General features: G+C 39.9%; 1 protein-coding gene across 1 annotated transcript in view; it reads right to left on the bottom strand.

Annotated features, from left to right (window-relative positions):
• Window positions 1-17,796, bottom strand: part of RTTN (rotatin) — a 478,682-nt gene that overhangs the window by 83,633 nt on the left and 377,253 nt on the right. Inside the window, exons 41-42 of the mRNA XM_030212687.1 lie at window positions 8,850-8,955; window positions 4,677-4,774 (exon numbers count right to left, since the gene is read on the bottom strand). Coding sequence (XP_030068547.1) covers window positions 4,677-4,774; window positions 8,850-8,955 — 204 coding nt within the window. The remainder of the gene's footprint in view (window positions 1-4,676; window positions 4,775-8,849; window positions 8,956-17,796) is intronic.

Here is a 17,796-nt window from a genome sequence, read left to right on the forward strand (position 1 = left end):
AGAGATAAAAACTTATATCCCAGTGGACAGATCATATTCAATAATGGATCATCTTTAGTTCTTAACTAGGTTTCAGTAAAAAATAAAAGCCCTGTTTTTTCAATCTCTATCCAGTCTCTCAGGATAGTGGCTTTATTATATAATGATGATCTTATATTAATATAGTACCCTGGAACTGGAATAGACAAAGATGTAGCATGTGGTTTACAAGCTATCTTTTTTAAATGCCATTTGCCATAACTGTGTGTTATCTTTGCTTCTAGAACTATAATTCTGTCGCTTATCTGTCACACTTTAATGCTATGAGGCATATTTTCAAAGCACTTTGGGAGGCTAAGTTCCATAGGTTTCTATGGAACTTTGGGAGGCTAAGTGCTTTGAAAATGAGCCTCTATGTAGCATACAATCCTCACAATTCAATACCCAATTGAATAAAAATTATTATAAACAACAGGATATACAGAATGTAAAGTATCATATGTTATACCAATAACTGATAAAGGACTATGTAATAGTCCTGAGAAAAGCAAGAGAAAAAAGGATAGACCATAGGTACCTCATATTTTAATCAAATTAAAAATATGCCTCCAAGAGAAAAATAAATATGTGTTCATTCATTTATTCCTGTTTGTTCACTTTACACACCTCTTTTAGTAATTTCACATATACCATAGTCAAATTGTTTACGTTTTATATCACTAAAATCAAGCTCATTTTTATCAATGTGACACAGGTGTTATCTCATTATATAGTTCACAATATTGATAAGAATCTCACTATGTAACTCTAATGTGTGTATCTGTTGTTTTGGGTTCCTTTATCATACATTTATTTTTATATATTTATATACAAATGTTTTAATCTATATGTTTTATGTAATCATTATATATACATATTTTTAAAATCATTTTATATGTAGACCCCTGAGGCAGGCGCACAGTGCTGAAACACGACCTGTGTTGGGTCACTGTCAGGCTTATTTCGAAAGAGAAGGGCGCCCACCTTTCAATACAAATCGGGAGATGGGCGTCCTTCTCCCAGGGTCGCCCAAATCGGCATAATCGAAAGCCGATTTTGGGCGTCCTCAACTGCTTTCCGTCGTGGGGACGACCAAAGTTCACGGGGGCGTGTTGGAAGCGTAGCGAAGGCGGGACTGGGGCGTGCCTAACACATGCCTCAACCGTTAATGGAAAAAAGAAGGGCGTCCCTGACGAGCACTTGGGCAACTTTACTTGGTCCATTATTTCTTATGACCAAGTCTCAAAAAGGTGCCTGAATTGACCAGATGACCACCAAAGGGAATCGGGGATGACCTCCCTTTACTCCCCCAGTGGTCACTAACCCCCTCCCACCCTAAAAAAAAAAAAAAAAAAAATTTAAAATATTTTTTCCAGCCTCCATGCCAGCCTCAAATATCATACCCAGCTCCACGACAGCAGTATGCAGGCCCCAGGAGCTGTTTTAGGGGGTACCGCAGTGCACTTCAGGCAGGTGGACCCAGGCCCATCCCCCCTACCTGTTACACTTGTGGTGGTAAATGTGAGCCCTTCAAAACCCACCACAAACCCACTGTACCCACATCTAGGTGCCCCCCTTCATCCCTAAGGGCTATGGTAGTGGTGTACAGTTTTGGGGAGTGGGTTTTTTTATTTTTTTTGGGGGGGGGGGGGGCACAGCACACAAGGTAAGGGAGCTATGCACCTGAGAGCTTTTAAGTCCAGTGCAGTGCCCCCTAGGGTGTCCAGTTGATGTCCTGGCTGGTGAGCAGCTATATTTCCTGATCTCTCCAGGTACTTCTTAGGAAGTAAATAAATGTTTAGTGTTATAATTGATCCATATTTCAGTTACCTCTTATTGTTTGATGATTGCATATTTTTTAAGACAATAAACAATTGTTTATTGCCCCTGCCTGTCTGGACTGATAAAGAAGCCTGGTGGTTTGTGTGTTGGGTCTGTGAGTGCTTTCTGGGAACTGTGGGAGCACTGGGAGTGTGGCCCCAGTAACCTAGAAATCACTGGGGATAATTTGAGAGTGGGAGACTCGCCCCGAGGCAGTTCTGACCCAGTCAGTGGGAGGAGGGTGCTAGTGTAGAGCATAAGCAGCAGGTGCAGGCGGACCTGAGCTGTACTGGGGACAGACCCTTTTAAGTAGCCATGGGGTAATCACAGGCGGGTGGCTAGTCGTTTCATGACACATTCTAATTCCATACCCCTTTGGTTTTCCTTTTTCCCTTTAGCATTACACTTTGAATAACGATGTACATCATTGCCCTGTCTTCTAGTGATTACCCCAATTGTTATTTACAAGCCAACCCAACAAGGCAACTCCTGCTTATTTAAAGTTACAATTGTGTTTTGGTTTTTCTTTTCTCCCTCAGCTTCTGTAGATTGAATATCCTATATAATAATTCTCACCTCCAACGTTCTAATGTGCCTGGGACCGTGCCTCCCTCGGAGGTGGTCTGCTAGGCAGGCATGCACGCATGTTTCCCTACTCCTCCACCTGCCTCGGAATCAGCTGTCAGTGTGCCGCTCCCAGCCACTTCGGAGCAAGTGGCAGGGAGCGGGGCAACACAGACCCCCCCCTCGCCGCATCACCAACCCGCGCCCCCCACCCGACGAGCATGAACACCCCGTGTCCCCTCATGCACCTCCCAGTCAGTTCCACACTCTGCCCTCCCTCTGATTTCAACACCCCCCCCCCCCCCCGCATTACGGCTCCCTGTACCCCCCTTCCGCGACCCTGTCGACCCCCCTTTCCCACCAAAAACCGTCCCCCACCGCCGTCCAGTACCTGTGCTGATGGGGGACCCCAACCCCCGTCAGCCGAAGTCCTGTGCTGGCCTTCGCAGCTTTGCTTCTTCAATGATCTTCTGTTGAAGTTGCTCTGCGTGCATCTGCGCACGCAGAGGAACTTCAACAGAAGATCATTGAGGAAGCAATGCCGTGAAGGCCAGCACAGGACTTCGGCTGACAGGGTTTGGGGTCCCCCGTCAGCACAGGTACTCCACAGCGGCGGGGGACGGTTTCGCTGAGAAGGGGGGGGTCGACAGGGTCGCGGAACGGGGGTACAGGGGTCTGTAACGCGGAGGGGGGTGAAAACGGAGGGAGGGCAGAGTCTGGAACAGCGAGGGAGGGTGGGGGATGGCCTTGCTAGTGCCCATTTCCTTCCCTTAAGAAACGGGCAGTTTTTACTAGTTTATGTATACTATTGTTCTGTTTTTAGCAATTACCTTGATGTTAATTTCAAGCCCATCCAACAAGGCTATTTCTGCTTGTCAGAATTATCACTGTGGATTTGGTAGGTTTTCATTATTTTAATATTTTATCCTCACATTTTTGTGCTTTAGTTTTTGTAGAGGTTAATTTATATTACATTCAATGCAAAGGGTTATACCCATTATATTGTACATATTTTGTGATATTCATATGTGTTATGAATTCCAATTTTTTATTGACCTTTTGTATGGTTTTTAATATTGATGGATCTTATGTATGGCATTTTATATCTGTGCCTTTTTTTTACTTACAGGTTTCATCACTATGGGCCCTCACTAAGACGCGTTAGCGTTTTTAATGCGTCTACAATTTTAGCACTCGTTAACCGTGTAGGCACCTATAGTGATATTGTAGGTGAAGAGGCTAACGCATCTATAATGTGGCTTAGTAAACACCCCTATATCTTTTTATACATACACACATATACATGTTTTGCATTTATGGTAATGACACACTAAGTTTTAATTTTTTGTCTGTTGGATATCCTGATGCAGGCTTACTGCCGAAACATGGCTGTGTCGAGTCTTCTTTACCACAGATTGGTGGTATTTGGTATCATACACCTCTTTTGCCATAGATTACGATTTAATATAGACTGAATGGTGTGAAATACAGTCTCTCCATCAACTGTTGTATTTCCTCACTTTTTATCCATATTTTGTCATTGTGGAACCATACCCTTCATTTGTTTGTCCACACTCTTGTGCAAGCTAGGTCTAGATGCCATAGAATATTGCCTCACGCTCTAGTCTGCGCTCAGATTTGATTTTAAAAAATTTGACTCTTTAGGCAATCCCACCATAAATGTTCATAACTTCCTTCTTGTCCACAATTCCTCCAACAAAGGCAATCTGCCTTGTTCTTATCAGGCTGAGAGTGGACTTTTGTAGGGTACCAATATAATCTCATCACTAACATGTATTTCAACTGTTGATAATTTGTCTGTTATTGAGATGGCCATGGGGGAAGCCACTGCTTGCTCCGGGATTGGTGGCATGGAATGTTGGTACTAACTGGGTTTCTTCCAGATACTTGTGACCTGGATTGGCCATTGTTGGAAGCAGGATACTGGGCTAGATGGACCATTGGTTTGATCCAGTATGGCTATTTTTATGTTCTTAAGCTTATTGCATCAGCCCCTCAGTCTCTTCACATAATTCTCCAGCCCATTTGGCTCCCATTCTTTAGGCCTGTTTCATGTGTGATGATCCAGCCCTGGGGTCCGACTTGGTAGCAAAGTCTCCACTAGCCTAAATCCTCTTTAAAGCAATAAATCCCTTTTATAAGCAAACATGGCATTTATCATGGCTAGGTGAGAAATATAAGCTACTTCTGGAAAAATAAGTTGAACTTTCTTGACTAAAAATCATTGTACACTAAGTTTAATATATGCTTACCTTTTTTTTCTGTAAAGTTTTCCCTGGTCTTAAGGAATCTAAGTTCAGCTGTGCATGAATATGCTTCATCTGTTCCATACAGCTATCTATAAGATCAACTAAATGAAAGAGACCCAGACAAATGCTTGTTTTAAACTTAGTTTCAAAAATGTTATATAAACAGTGTATACAATTATAGTAAATGTAACATTATAACATTATTTTTCTAGCCCATTATAAACCATAAAGTTGTATTGCTCTGTTTGTCACCCTCCTCTCATCTATCCACCCCCATCCTGTAAGACTGTCACTGAAATGCTTTGATGTTCCCATGCATATCTCCTGGTCTCTCACCTATTCACCCCCATCCTGCTAGATTGTCACTGAAATGCTTTGATGTTTCACTTATATATGCTGTCATCTACCAACACTTGCTTATTTCCCATCTGACGAAGAAGGGCAACCTTCGAAATCTAATCAAGAAATGTACTAAGTTATGTCCAATAAAAAAGATATCATCTTATTCCCTTTTCCATGTTTTATTTTGTTTTATTTCTATTGATTACCTTCAAAAGTGGACTAACATGGGTACCACACCTCTCTACTCAACATTATTTTAGAAATTTTGAAAACAAGTGAAACACCTATTCTAGCTAACCATGAGTACGGCACATGACTATGTGAATGAAACCAAGTAAAAAGGTTAGTCAATTAAAAAAAAACCCAATATATTAACAAGACTTTCACACTGTTAACTTTGAATGGTTATTGCACATCTTTAGTGTAAGAAACTAACATCTCAAAGAAAGCTGCTCTATTATTCCCCAAGATTAAGCAACTTGTGAAGCATTGTTATTTAAGACAACCAGCAATTTTAAGGGAATCTATACCTTCACTATAAAACATTCTATACTTAGATATGCTGCCTTCCTACTCGAGAGTTTACTGTATTCTAATTTCTCACCTCCACATTTACAGCTTATTTTTTTTAGCAGGAACGCACAAAATTATTTTAGGCTTCAGATCACCTAATCAGAGTTCTGTGATTCCCTGGTTTTTACGGGGTGTAAGGTTTTGTAAAGAGGTTTATTCATGTAGTAATAATTAAAACAGATTTATTTGATTTATGCTTGGATCTGCTTGCCAAATGTTAGCAAAATATATATTTCTGAATTTTTACTGTATTCTAAATTTAGGTCCTATACATTAAAAACAATGCACTAAAACTGATGTGACTATTTTAGAATGAGAATTAAAACCCAGTGTGCTGTTAACTACAGATTGCTAACATGAAGAAATAAATGCATGCACTCAAAGGGCTGCATTAAAGCAAATACAGTCATCTGAATATGCACACACTGGCTATTTATGCATTCAATATGTCCTTTCATGCTAACTATCCCAAAATGAATACCTCCCCACTTTAGATTCTAGGAGCTGTGAAACTACAGTTTAATAAGAAGCTAGGGCATTCCAAAAATGGTGTTAAAATAGTCAACACTGTTCCCTCTACTTCAGCAGGGAACACCTACAGTCCTGCCAGTTGGGGATGCTGTTTCACTATCACATTTTCAATTGTGAGGGACAGACAAGCTTCGCAGAACTCCAGGGGAACCTACCTGTTCCTAGCAATTAAAAACACAATATTGAAGAACCGCTCTGCACTTGCAGCAATACAGCTGGAGGACTCCCGCTCAGAGGGTAGTCAATCTGAGATAACTAGCAATAGAAAATCAGCCTACCTAAAATACTTTCAAATCCGTCTTAACTTTTTCATCAAGTTTTTCTTTATTAATGAATTTATTTGTATGATCAAATAAGACTCCAAGGGCCCTGTTTACTAAGCCGTGCTGTAGGCGCACTAACATCAGAGACACCTAAAGCAATATATGGGTATCTCTAGCACTAGCACGTGCTAAAACCGCGTGTGTCTTAGTAAACAGGGCCCCTAGAATCTTAATAATTTGAGCTAATTTATATTTATTGTTATATTTATTGGTCTCCCACTGTTGTAGCATCCAATTCTCAATAAGATTAATACAGTTAGAAATATCGATTTGAGAAAAATCCAGAGAAAAAGGTAATGAAAACAAAACTGATGTCATCACCATAAATAACATTTTGAAAACCTGCACTTTCCAAAGTAAACCCCAATGTGTGTATGAAAACGTTGAACTGTACTGGGGATGGTCCAACTGTCTGAAAAGGTACCATCTATTTTAATTTTATAGGTTATATCAAGAAATCTCTTAAACCAACATGCAACACTCCCAGTTATCCTCAGACTATCCAACAACTGTAAAAGAATATCATGATCCACTAAATCGAACATACTAGATAAATCCAACTGGAGTATCAGTGCTCTTTACCTCTCACTTACAATAGACTGAGCCATATCAAAACAAGGAATCCACAACTGTTTCTGTACTAAAATTGGGCCTGACCTTGACTGAGAGAAATGTAAGATATTGTAGGCATCTAAGACAACTGCTTAGCTATAAGACCATCCATGAATTTTACAAATAGTGGAACTGAATCAATGGGTTTGTAATTTGATACTAAGTTCTATGGTTACTTGGAGTCTTTCACAATAGGAGAAGATAATCTCACTCATCTGAATGGAAAACTTCCAGTAGACAAAAGATTATGTAGCCAATCCTGAACAAATTCTTAAATTGAGATGGAGCCTTTTTCATTAAGAAAGGGAAGCAAACATTTAACTGACAATAAGAATCAGAATATTTAGTAAACAATGCTAACAGATCAGACTGATTTGGACTACAAAATTCTGTCCAAAGTTGATACACAGGTATATCATCTCTAGTATTAGTGACTGTATTTGAATCTGCTATATTGGTAGTAATAGCAAGTTGATACTTAATTGTTTGGACTTTATTTTGAAAATAATCTGCTAATTGATTAGCTGAAGGGGGATTATTGGAAGACACAGCTACTATATCAAGTCAAAGAAGTTACTAATTGGACTAGTCTTATCAAATGTACTTGGAGTAATAATTTCTCCTTGTCTCATCAGTTTATGTTTATAATTACAGATCTCCTTTCTCCAATTTATTTTATTCTGCATACTAGGAACTTTTTCCAAGTTTTTTCTAATTTATAACATTTTCGTTTCAAATGTAAGAGATCTAAATTAAAGCATTTATTTCTCTGTTTATCAAAATTAATTTTTTTTAAGTAATGGAGCAAATATGTTAGGAACTTCTTCACCTGATTCCATTTATCAATAGAATACAGGACCACTGACTGCCTTAAGATCAATGTGCTCCTAGAACCGAGTAATATCAATCCTTTTTCTAACATAATAGCTTTGATAAACATTTTAAGCCTTTCTTCTATTTGTCTGCTGTAAATTAAGAATGAATTGAGAGAGGAAATGATCAGACCATAACTTTTCTGACCAGGATGGATCTGAAAGAAATATTAAAAGATGGATCATGCATAAAAGTGATTAAGTCTAACTGATGATCTATTTAATCAGTGGGTTGAGAGAGAAATATTTGATAGTTCAAAGCAGATAAAGAAAGCAAATCTGAGAGTCAGAATGCCTCTCCAGATGAAGATTAAACTCATCTAAAAGTAGATTATTTTTGGAATATAAAAAACTCCTAAATACAAAATCATGAAAAGTTCTTGACTACAGACTATTTTCCTGGAGAACAATAAATAACACACATGTTAAATTTCCCTCAAAACAGTCACTTAGATGAAAAGCTAGTATTCTGGGGTATTAACGTCTAGCAAGTTCAATTCAAAAAGATCCTTAAGAATTATGGCTACACCGCCTCCTTTTATTATTTCCCCAGATAGAGCCTAATCTTATAACCTGTTGAGCACAGTTCTCTTAGAAATGGTTCTTCATTAGTATGTCCAAGTTTCTGTAAGAATTAGGCAGCCAGATTAATGTTCTTCAAGCCAGTTTTTAATTAAATGTGCTTTGTTTTCTATGGACCTGACATTCAACTAATAACACGGGATAGGCCTTTTTTCCCCTTTTCTATAGAGGTATTTGATGTTTTACTTGAAGATTTTGTTCACCCATCCCAATGATCCTAGCTTAAAAGCCCTTCTCATGAACAAAGTAAATTAAAATGGCAAAACAAATGAAATATTGGTTCTTATTTAATGATTTGATTTTCTTTACAATATACTGTGGCAGTAAGATGGAAGTTTTACCTTGTAAAGCATACTTCTGGGCAGTTTTGCTGACAGCCAGCAACAATATCAAGGCATTTGCAGAAGCTCGTCTCAGCACATCCTCAGAGAGTTTTCCTTCATAGCTCTACAAAGAATAAGGTAAACGCAATATAATTACTGCAAACACATGTTAAAACTGCTCTCAAATAGAATTTCAATTACAATTTTGGGCATCAAAATATTTCTCATACATAATCTGAAAATAAAGTGAAGTTGACTACTTGTAACAGATGTTTTATGAAGACAACAGTTCATTAGTCTCACATGAGTCACATTGGATACATTTGAAACTTCAAGAGATTCATGGAAAGGCAAAAGCTTTCCACTAAGCATGAACAGAAAATCTTCTGCAGGGGTAGCCCCACAGCTCCACCAGTTCTACACGTTAGCTGTGACTAGGGAGAAGGGAAGACAGGTAAGCCTTCCTCAGCTGAGAGGTGCCCAGCTCTACCACCGGCTGCCTTTCAGGTGCTGTGGAGGACTTGCAGCTCATCTGCATATCCTTTACAGCCTTCTCTGGGGTGACTCCCAGGTCCACTCTGATCCACTCAGGGCCTCCGCTCAGGGCCGAAGCCAGCATTCCTCCCCCTGAGGGTCGCCTGATCCTAGCCAAAAAGCACCTGGAAACCCTGGCACTTGGAGCGAGGGCCCTGGAAAGATCGGTGTTCCCTTCTCCGCTACTGCCAACTCCAGACTTCGCTCCTTCTGTCTTGCTGCGCCCTATGCCTGGAATAGACTTCCTGAGCCCCTACGTCTTGCCCCATCCTTGACCATCTTTAAATCTAGATTGAAAGCCCACCTCTTTAACATTGCTTTTGACTCGTAACCACTTGTATCCACTCGCCTCCACCTACCTCCTCTCCTCTTTCCTCTACACATTAATTGATTTGTTTGCTTTATTTTTTGTCTACTAGATTGTAAGCTCTTTGAGCAGGGACCGTCTTTCTTCTATGTTTGTGCAGCGCTGCGTACGCTTTGTAGCGCTATAGAAATGCTAAATAGTAGTAGTAGTAAGACAGGATGAACTGCTGTTTTCCGAGAACACCTCTTTTAAGTTAACAACTTAAGGTGGACTTTTACTAAAGCTTAGCTTGAGTTATCTGCAGCAGGCCCCATTTTATTCCTATGGGCTCTGCTGCAGATAACTTGAGCTAAGCTTTAGTAAAAGATCCCCTAAGTTTCTTTAAAACATGAAGTTCATCACACACATAGACTTATGTAGCTGTCTACAAAAAAGAATGAGAACTGCCAATTTCTTTTCATTTACTTTTAAACAAGGAAGACAACCTTCTTCACTGCAGTTTTTAAATCTCCTCAATAGATATAGACCTAAAATGGGCAACTGATACTGCAATGGCCTTTACTTTTGGGGGCCTTGATGTGTCCCTTTAAGCTCCAGCCTTATCAGAATAACAGATGCATACGCAATATGCTTACCTTTTAAGGTTACACACCTAAGACTACAAAGATTCAAAGAAACAAAATGCTGGGTGAACTTTCTAGGGATTGAGTCTGCAAAAGTGTTCTAACCAGCGATAACCATGCAAGAATCCATCAGACTTAGGGGAAGAATGATCCAGATCAAACACCAGGTTCATATCTCCTGCCAATACTAAGGGGGTTATCTACATAATTCTGGCATATGGAGAGCAATTGTGGGTAGAACAACAGGACCATAAATGGATACCAAAATAAACACCTTACCCTTTAAATTGAAGTGAACACCTACATAATGGCCCTCTGACGTCTTTAAATACTAACTTTATCTGACATGATAATGATTAAGTACCAGACCGCTACGCCACCCCTACACTCTGAAGTAGAACAATGTATGTCCCCCTCCCTTTGTAACTGCAACTTAAGATGTTCTTCCAGGGACAGCCGGATCTCCTGCCTTTTCAAAGCAATTAAAATATTGGCTCTTTTAACTGGGGAAGTGACCCCACAAATGTTCCAGGAGAAAAGGTGTACCTTGTTCCCAAGGGCCTTACTCAGGACACATCTGAAAAGAAATAAATGCAAACAGATCTATCTGTAATATTAGCCCTTGGGTGCCCAGCTCCCACCCCAAGGCTATGAAAGAAAGAAAAAAAACCAAACATCTTCCCAGCAGACATAAGTCACACCTTCACCATCCCTTGCAACCAATAAAACCACATAGTAACACAACATAGTAACATAGTAGATGACGGCAGAAAAAGACCTGCACGGTCCATCCAGTCTGCCCAACAAGATAACTCATATGTGCCGCATTTTGTGTATACCTTACCTTGATTTGTACCTGTCTTTTTCAGAGCACAGATCGTATAAGTCTGCCCAGCACTATCCCCGCCCCCCAACCACGCCTCCCACCACTGGCTCTGGCACAGACCGTATAAATCTGCCCAGCATTATCCACATAGAACAGTAAGTCCCATATACTCCTCAAAAAATATCACCTTGGCAGTGGTTCCTGAAATCCCACAGAACCCACACATACTCTCCCATAACCACTCACCCCACCCTTCCCTTCCCACTCTTCCCCCACCCCACCAATTGCTAACACAACCGCCCCAACCAACACTGAGCAATGGTGCAGAAGAACACATTTATTTATTGGGATTTTTATTCACACTTTTTTCTGTAGTAGCTCAAGGTGAGTTACATTCAGGTATACTAGGTAGTTCCCTGTCCCAGGACGACTCACAATCTAAGTTTGTACCTAATGCAATGGAGAGTTAAGTGACTTGCCCAACATCACAAGGAGAAGCAATGGGATTTGAACCGGCCACCCCTGGATGTCAAGATCGGTGCTCTAACCACTAGGCCACTCCACTCCAATGTGTAAAGATTTTCTCAATGGAGGAGGGTGAATAGTGGAGTGCCACAGGAATCTGTACTAAGACCGGTGCTATTTAACATATTAATCAATTATCTGGAAAACGGAACAAGTGAGGTGATTAAATTTGCAGATGACACAAAGCATATCACAAGAGGATTGTGGGAAATTGCAAGACAACTTTTCAACACTAGGATACTGAACATCCAAATGGTAGATGAAATCTAATGTGCACAAGTGCAAAATGATAAACATAAAAAAGAGCAACCCAAACTATAGCTACATGATGCAAGGTTCCATATTACAAGTCATCACCTAGGTAAAGGATCTAGGTGTCATCACAGATATGTTGAAATGCTCTGCTCAGTGTGCAGTAGGGGCCAAGAAATAAAAGAAAATGTTATGAATTATTAAGAAAGAAATGGAGAAGAAAAAGAGAATATCCTAATGCATCTATATAATTCCATAGTGCAACCGTAATTTAAATATTGTGTACAATTCTGGCCACCACATCTGTAAAAAAATATACACCTATAAAAAGTCATGCAAACTCATGCTTTTCTCAATAATACTGTCATCAAAGGAATTCCCAGATTTGACAACTAATTGTATTCTTTAAAAATTACTAATTTAACCTTAGGAGCAGGCACTTACATGAGTGCGAGGGTAAGAGAGAGTCACATAACATGACAAATAATGCTGGATCCTGCCTGGCATCTACAAACTAGATGCAATTGAGGGAGGAAAAAGGTTCAACCAATCCCAAATGGAAATTCATAGAAATTAAAAAAAAAATTGATATGAAAAGGGTCGCCAAGCTACCAGAGGATTCAAAAGGCCTCAGCTATACTGCTGCTATTATGAAGGTGGCATCTGCATCAATCCATTTAACAGCTTCAGCATTTTAGCACCATTTGCTCATGGAGCATCAGGTGCTAGGTATTGCTCACTTCTGTAAGTCTCAGTTTTAATACTTGTTACAATCACCTTTACGTAATGCACATCAGATGTTGAAACACTGTCTTCTCCTCCAGTTTTCATGCTATAAAAAATCTTCCTTACAGATCTATTCATGATGCAAGCTTCTCATATAAAGCTACTAGGAAATGGAATTCCCTACAAAAATCACTCAGATATGTTACGGACTACTTGAAATTTCGTAAATTGTTGAAAGCATTCTTATTTAGTGAATTCCTCACCACTGTTGGTGATTGTTATTTTTTTAATTTGTTATTTCGAAATAAGTCATCTTACTGCTTGGATGTTTTTACCTATTATTGTTTTATATTTTTGTTATAGTTCTCTTATTGTAATTTGCTTTAAAAGTTTGATGTAACACTGAACCAGAACATGTTTGAGATAATACGAGGTACAAATGCCATAAATAAATGAATAAACCCACTGTCCATCTGGCTTGTTTTAAATTTGAAAAGCATTGTTTATTCTTTTTCCTACACTTTATCTTCCTAGCTGATCATGCTAAGAGTGATGCTGCTTGTTGAAGTATTTTGAGGAGCGGAGTAGAGGAGTAACCTTAATGGTCAGTACAGTGAGCTGAGATCCTGGGGAACTGGGTTCAATTCCCACTGTAGCTCCTTGTGACCCTGGGCAAGTCACTTAACCTTCCACTGCCCCAGTTACAAAAAACACCTTAGATTGTGAGCCCACTAGGGACAGTATTAGTAGAAGAAGCATAGCAAGAAAGCAGATAATGGCAGATACAGACCTTATGATCTGTCCAGTGTGCCCAACAAAAAACTCATAACATATGATATGCTGCATTCAACATACGCATACTTGATCTTGATCTGTCCTTGCCATTTTCGGGGCACAGACCTTAGAAATCTGCTTGGCACTGGCTGCCATTGAAGCTCACACCATCCAGGTCTGTCTACCATAATCAGGGCAGAGACCATAGAAGTCTACCCAATTACTAGAGTTGCCATCTAGGTACCACTAAGTTTTGTTTTCCAAATAGGAATCATTTTGTATTTATCACATATATTTTTGAATTGTTATAGTTTGTCTTCACCATCCCCTCCGTGATAGTACTTTCTCACATTACTCTTGTTGAGCCCCTCCCCCACAACCTTGATTCATGTCCTCTAGTTCTACTGCTTTCCTATCTCTGGAAAACATTTGTTTGTATATTAATACCTTTCAAATATTTAAATGTCTGTATCATATCACCCTGCTTTCTTCTAGGGTATAAAACTCAGGTCATCAAGTCTCTTCTCATACATATTGAGAGGCATTTTCGATATGATGTTTAAGCCCGACTTTGGACGTTTTGCAAAAAATGTCCCAAATCCAAATAAGAAAGAAGGTCATTTTCAAAAAAGAAAAACAATATCTTTTGTTTTTGAAAATACTGTTGCAAACAAGGGTTTGTGATACGGATGTTTTGTTTTTTGGTCTATTAAAAAAAAAAAGAAACCTCCAAGTGCAAAACGCACAAACTCAAGCCATTGGGATGTAGGAGGAGTCAGCATTTTTAGTACACTGGTCCCCCTGACATCCCAGGAAAGCAATAGGGTACCCTATTGAACTGCAGTGGACTTCTTAAAATGCTCCCAGGTACACATCTCACCATTGATCCCTTACCTTGTGTGCTGAGCTCCCCAAAACCCACTACCCCCAACTGTACACTACTACCATAACCCTAACAGGTGAAGAGGGCACCTATATGTGGGTACAGTGGGTTTCTGGTGAGTATTGGAGGGCTCAGTTTCCTCCACAAGTGTAACAGGTAGGGGGAGGTAGGAGCCTGGGTCCACCTGTTTGCAGCGCACTGCACCCAACACTAGACTACTCCAGGGACCTACATGCTGTTCTAATGGACCCGAGTATAATATCTGAGGCTGGCAAGTAATGTTTTTCATCACATTTTTTGGGGGTGAGAGAGGGTTACTGACCACTGGGGGAATAAGGGGAGGTCATCCCTGATTCCCTCTAGTGGTCATCTGGTTAATTAGGGCACCTTTTGGTGCATTATTCATTATAAAAACAGGTCTAGCTCAAAACGTCTTAGTTTTAGTCCAGGACGGTTTTGTTTTGTTCCATTATGATTGAAAAACATCTAAATCTTAGGAATGCCCAAGTCCCGGCCCGAACACGCCCCCGACATGCCCCTTTGAGATTTGGACGCACTTCTGACGGACTTCATAGAAAAACATTTAGAAATAGGTTTTGAAAACACTGATTTGGACGTGTTTGTGTGAAAAACGTCCAAATGCTGCTTTATGCCACTTTTTAGACATTCTTCTGTTATGAAAATAAGCCCAATTGTGGCGCAAACTCCATACAATTTTTGTCGCTTTTCTCTAAACCGCTTCAAGTCTTTTTATGTCCTTAGTGAGACATGGCTTCCAACACTGAATACAATATTCCAAGTGTGATCTCACCAATGACTTAAAACAGGTATCCACACCTCCTTTCTTCTGCTAGTTATACCTCTCCCTAAGCAGTCTAGCATCCTTCTGGTTACGTCCACCACCTTGATACGTTGTTTCACCTCCTTGAGATCCTCAGACACTATAACCTCAAGGTCCCTCTCCTGAAATGTGCTCATCAGTTTCTCACCTCTTATCTTGTATATCTCTTTTGGATTTCTACATCCCAAGTGCATCACACTGCACTGCTTCACATTAAGTTTTAACTACCACTACTACTAATCACTTCTAAAGCGCTACTAGACATACGCAGTGCTGTACACTTGACCAGACCTTAGATCATTCTTCTAATTTCTGGAGATCTCTTCTCATGTTTACCACTCCCTCTAGGGAGTCAACTCTGTTGGTAATCTTTGTGTCATCTGCAACAAGGTAAACTTCTCCTTCTAGCCCTTCAACAATGTCACTCACAAATATGTTAAAAAAAGAATAGCACTGATCCCTGAGGCACTCCACTACTCACCTTTCAGTCCTCTAAACAGATTCCATTTACCACCACACTCTGTCGTCCAACAGTCAACCAGTTTCTAATCCAGTTAACCTCTTTTCAGCCTGCTCAACTCATTCATGGTTTTCCTGTGAGGAACCATATCAAAGGCTTTGCTGAAATCCAAGTAGAATACATCTAGTGCATGTCCTTTGTTCAGTTCTATAGTCATCCAGTCAAAGAAATCAAATTCATTTGGCAGGATTTTTCTTTGGTAAAACCATATTGTCTCAGATCTTGCAACCTGTTAGATACTATAAAGTTCACTACCCTTTCCTTCAACAGCACCTCCATTATTTTCCGACCCCTTAGCTTTGTCCACTGAGTTTTTCAAGTTGTCCATAAACACTTTCTTCTTTGAATGGTGCAATATCCACTCCATTCCCATACACACAGTCTTTTTCTATGATTTTTCTCTATGAACACAAAACAGAATTGTTTAGCATGTCCATTTTTTCCTCATTACTCTCCCCATAGCTGTTCTCAGCATCTTTCAACTTTATAATTCCATTTCTAACCTTCCTCCTTTCACAACATCTGAAAAAGGTCTTGTCACCTTCCCTTTACATCTTTAGCCATTTTTCTTCCATCTGTGCTTTTGCTAGCCTGATTTCCCTTTTCATTTCTTTGAGTTTTAACTAGTAATCTTTTCCATGGTCCTCTTGTAGCATTCTGTATTTCTTGAATACCGCCTCTTTTGACTTTATTTTTTCATCCACTTGGTTGGAAAATCATATAGGTTTCCTGTTTCTCTTGTGTTTGTTACTACTGCCTTATTTACAGCTGCTTTCAGCTTGGACCACTATCTTTCCACTTCTATATCTACCCGTCCTGTCAGCTCTTTCTTCAGCTACTCCCCCCAGGTGCATATCTGGGCTGCAGTTAGAAGAGTAGAATGTTTGTGAACTTAGTACATCACCTAAAAAGGAGAATGGCTGCACAAGAAGAATTTCTAGCAGAAAAAGTTGAATCAATCTACGCAAAAGAAAAAACAAACATCAGAACAATAGCTTCTTCATGTGTGTTGACTAACAATGTCGAACAAGTGGGCTGCCTAAGTATGAAACACACACTTGTTTTACAAAGGTAACCTAGACATCTATCGGGGTCTTTTACTAACTGTGGCATGTTTTTACACTTAGCACTCCATAACTGCAAAAGGTAAGATGTGGTAAGTGCAAAGCCAGTGTGGTAAGTGCAAGGGATGTGCCAAGTATCTGCCCTTAATTTTGTGCACAGAGCAAACACTTAGTGTGGAGCCAAAGTAAAAAAAAAATAAAAAGTCACAGCAGTATATCACCTGGAACTTCACTGCCCAGATCAAACTCCACCTTGTATCTCCAATCTGACCCTCCTTTAAAGCCCCCCCCCCCCCTCACAATGCAACCCTCCATACCCCATCACTCACCTGGGGATCCCCCTTGTGGTCTGATACAGAAGTAGCCCCCCTCTGCTCCAGGTATTGCCCTGAATTCAAATTGGCACCGATGACCCCTAGTGGTTTGTGTAATTTTATGAAAGTCTTTTTTTATTTCTTCCTTGTAAAACATGCTTTACAGTCCACTTGGAAACCCCTTTATGAAATTACCTTCATACTGTATCAGGAATGCAAAAAAACTAAAAATACTGCTCCTTACGGATCCACGTCTTACAAGCATTAGATTCACCATCAGCATTCAAGAAGAGACCAACTAATCAGGAGGTAGCAATCATCCACTGCGAATGCCCACGGGATTTCCATCACTAACCCATGCTTAATTCAATATGCTAAGTCCAGCATTGGGTGGGGAAAGTGAGCATGAGCTATCATGCACCAGATCACATGGGGGAGCAAAAGGTGCACAGAGATAAAAATGTGGAAGAAAAACCACACAAAAAAATCAGTGATAAATTTCACTGTAAAATAACAAAAACTGTTAAGGGCCCTGGATGTAATGGCTAGTATGGGCAGGAATTGGCAAAAGACAAATAAAAAAATCTGTACTCCGTTGTGTTTGGAATGTCTCAAAAAAAACAAAAAAACCTGAGAATGTTGCTACCACATCACTCACTGAAGATGTCAAGCAGTTGAACCAGATTGCTCCCATGTTGGGATATTTAAATCAGTTCACCACCTTTTTTCAACTTTTACATGGACTCTAAGGCTGCCTGTTAAAACAGCATGAAAGA

This window comes from Microcaecilia unicolor, chromosome 1, assembly GCF_901765095.1.
Source record: "Microcaecilia unicolor chromosome 1, aMicUni1.1, whole genome shotgun sequence".
Lineage (NCBI taxonomy): Eukaryota > Metazoa > Chordata > Amphibia > Gymnophiona > Siphonopidae > Microcaecilia > Microcaecilia unicolor.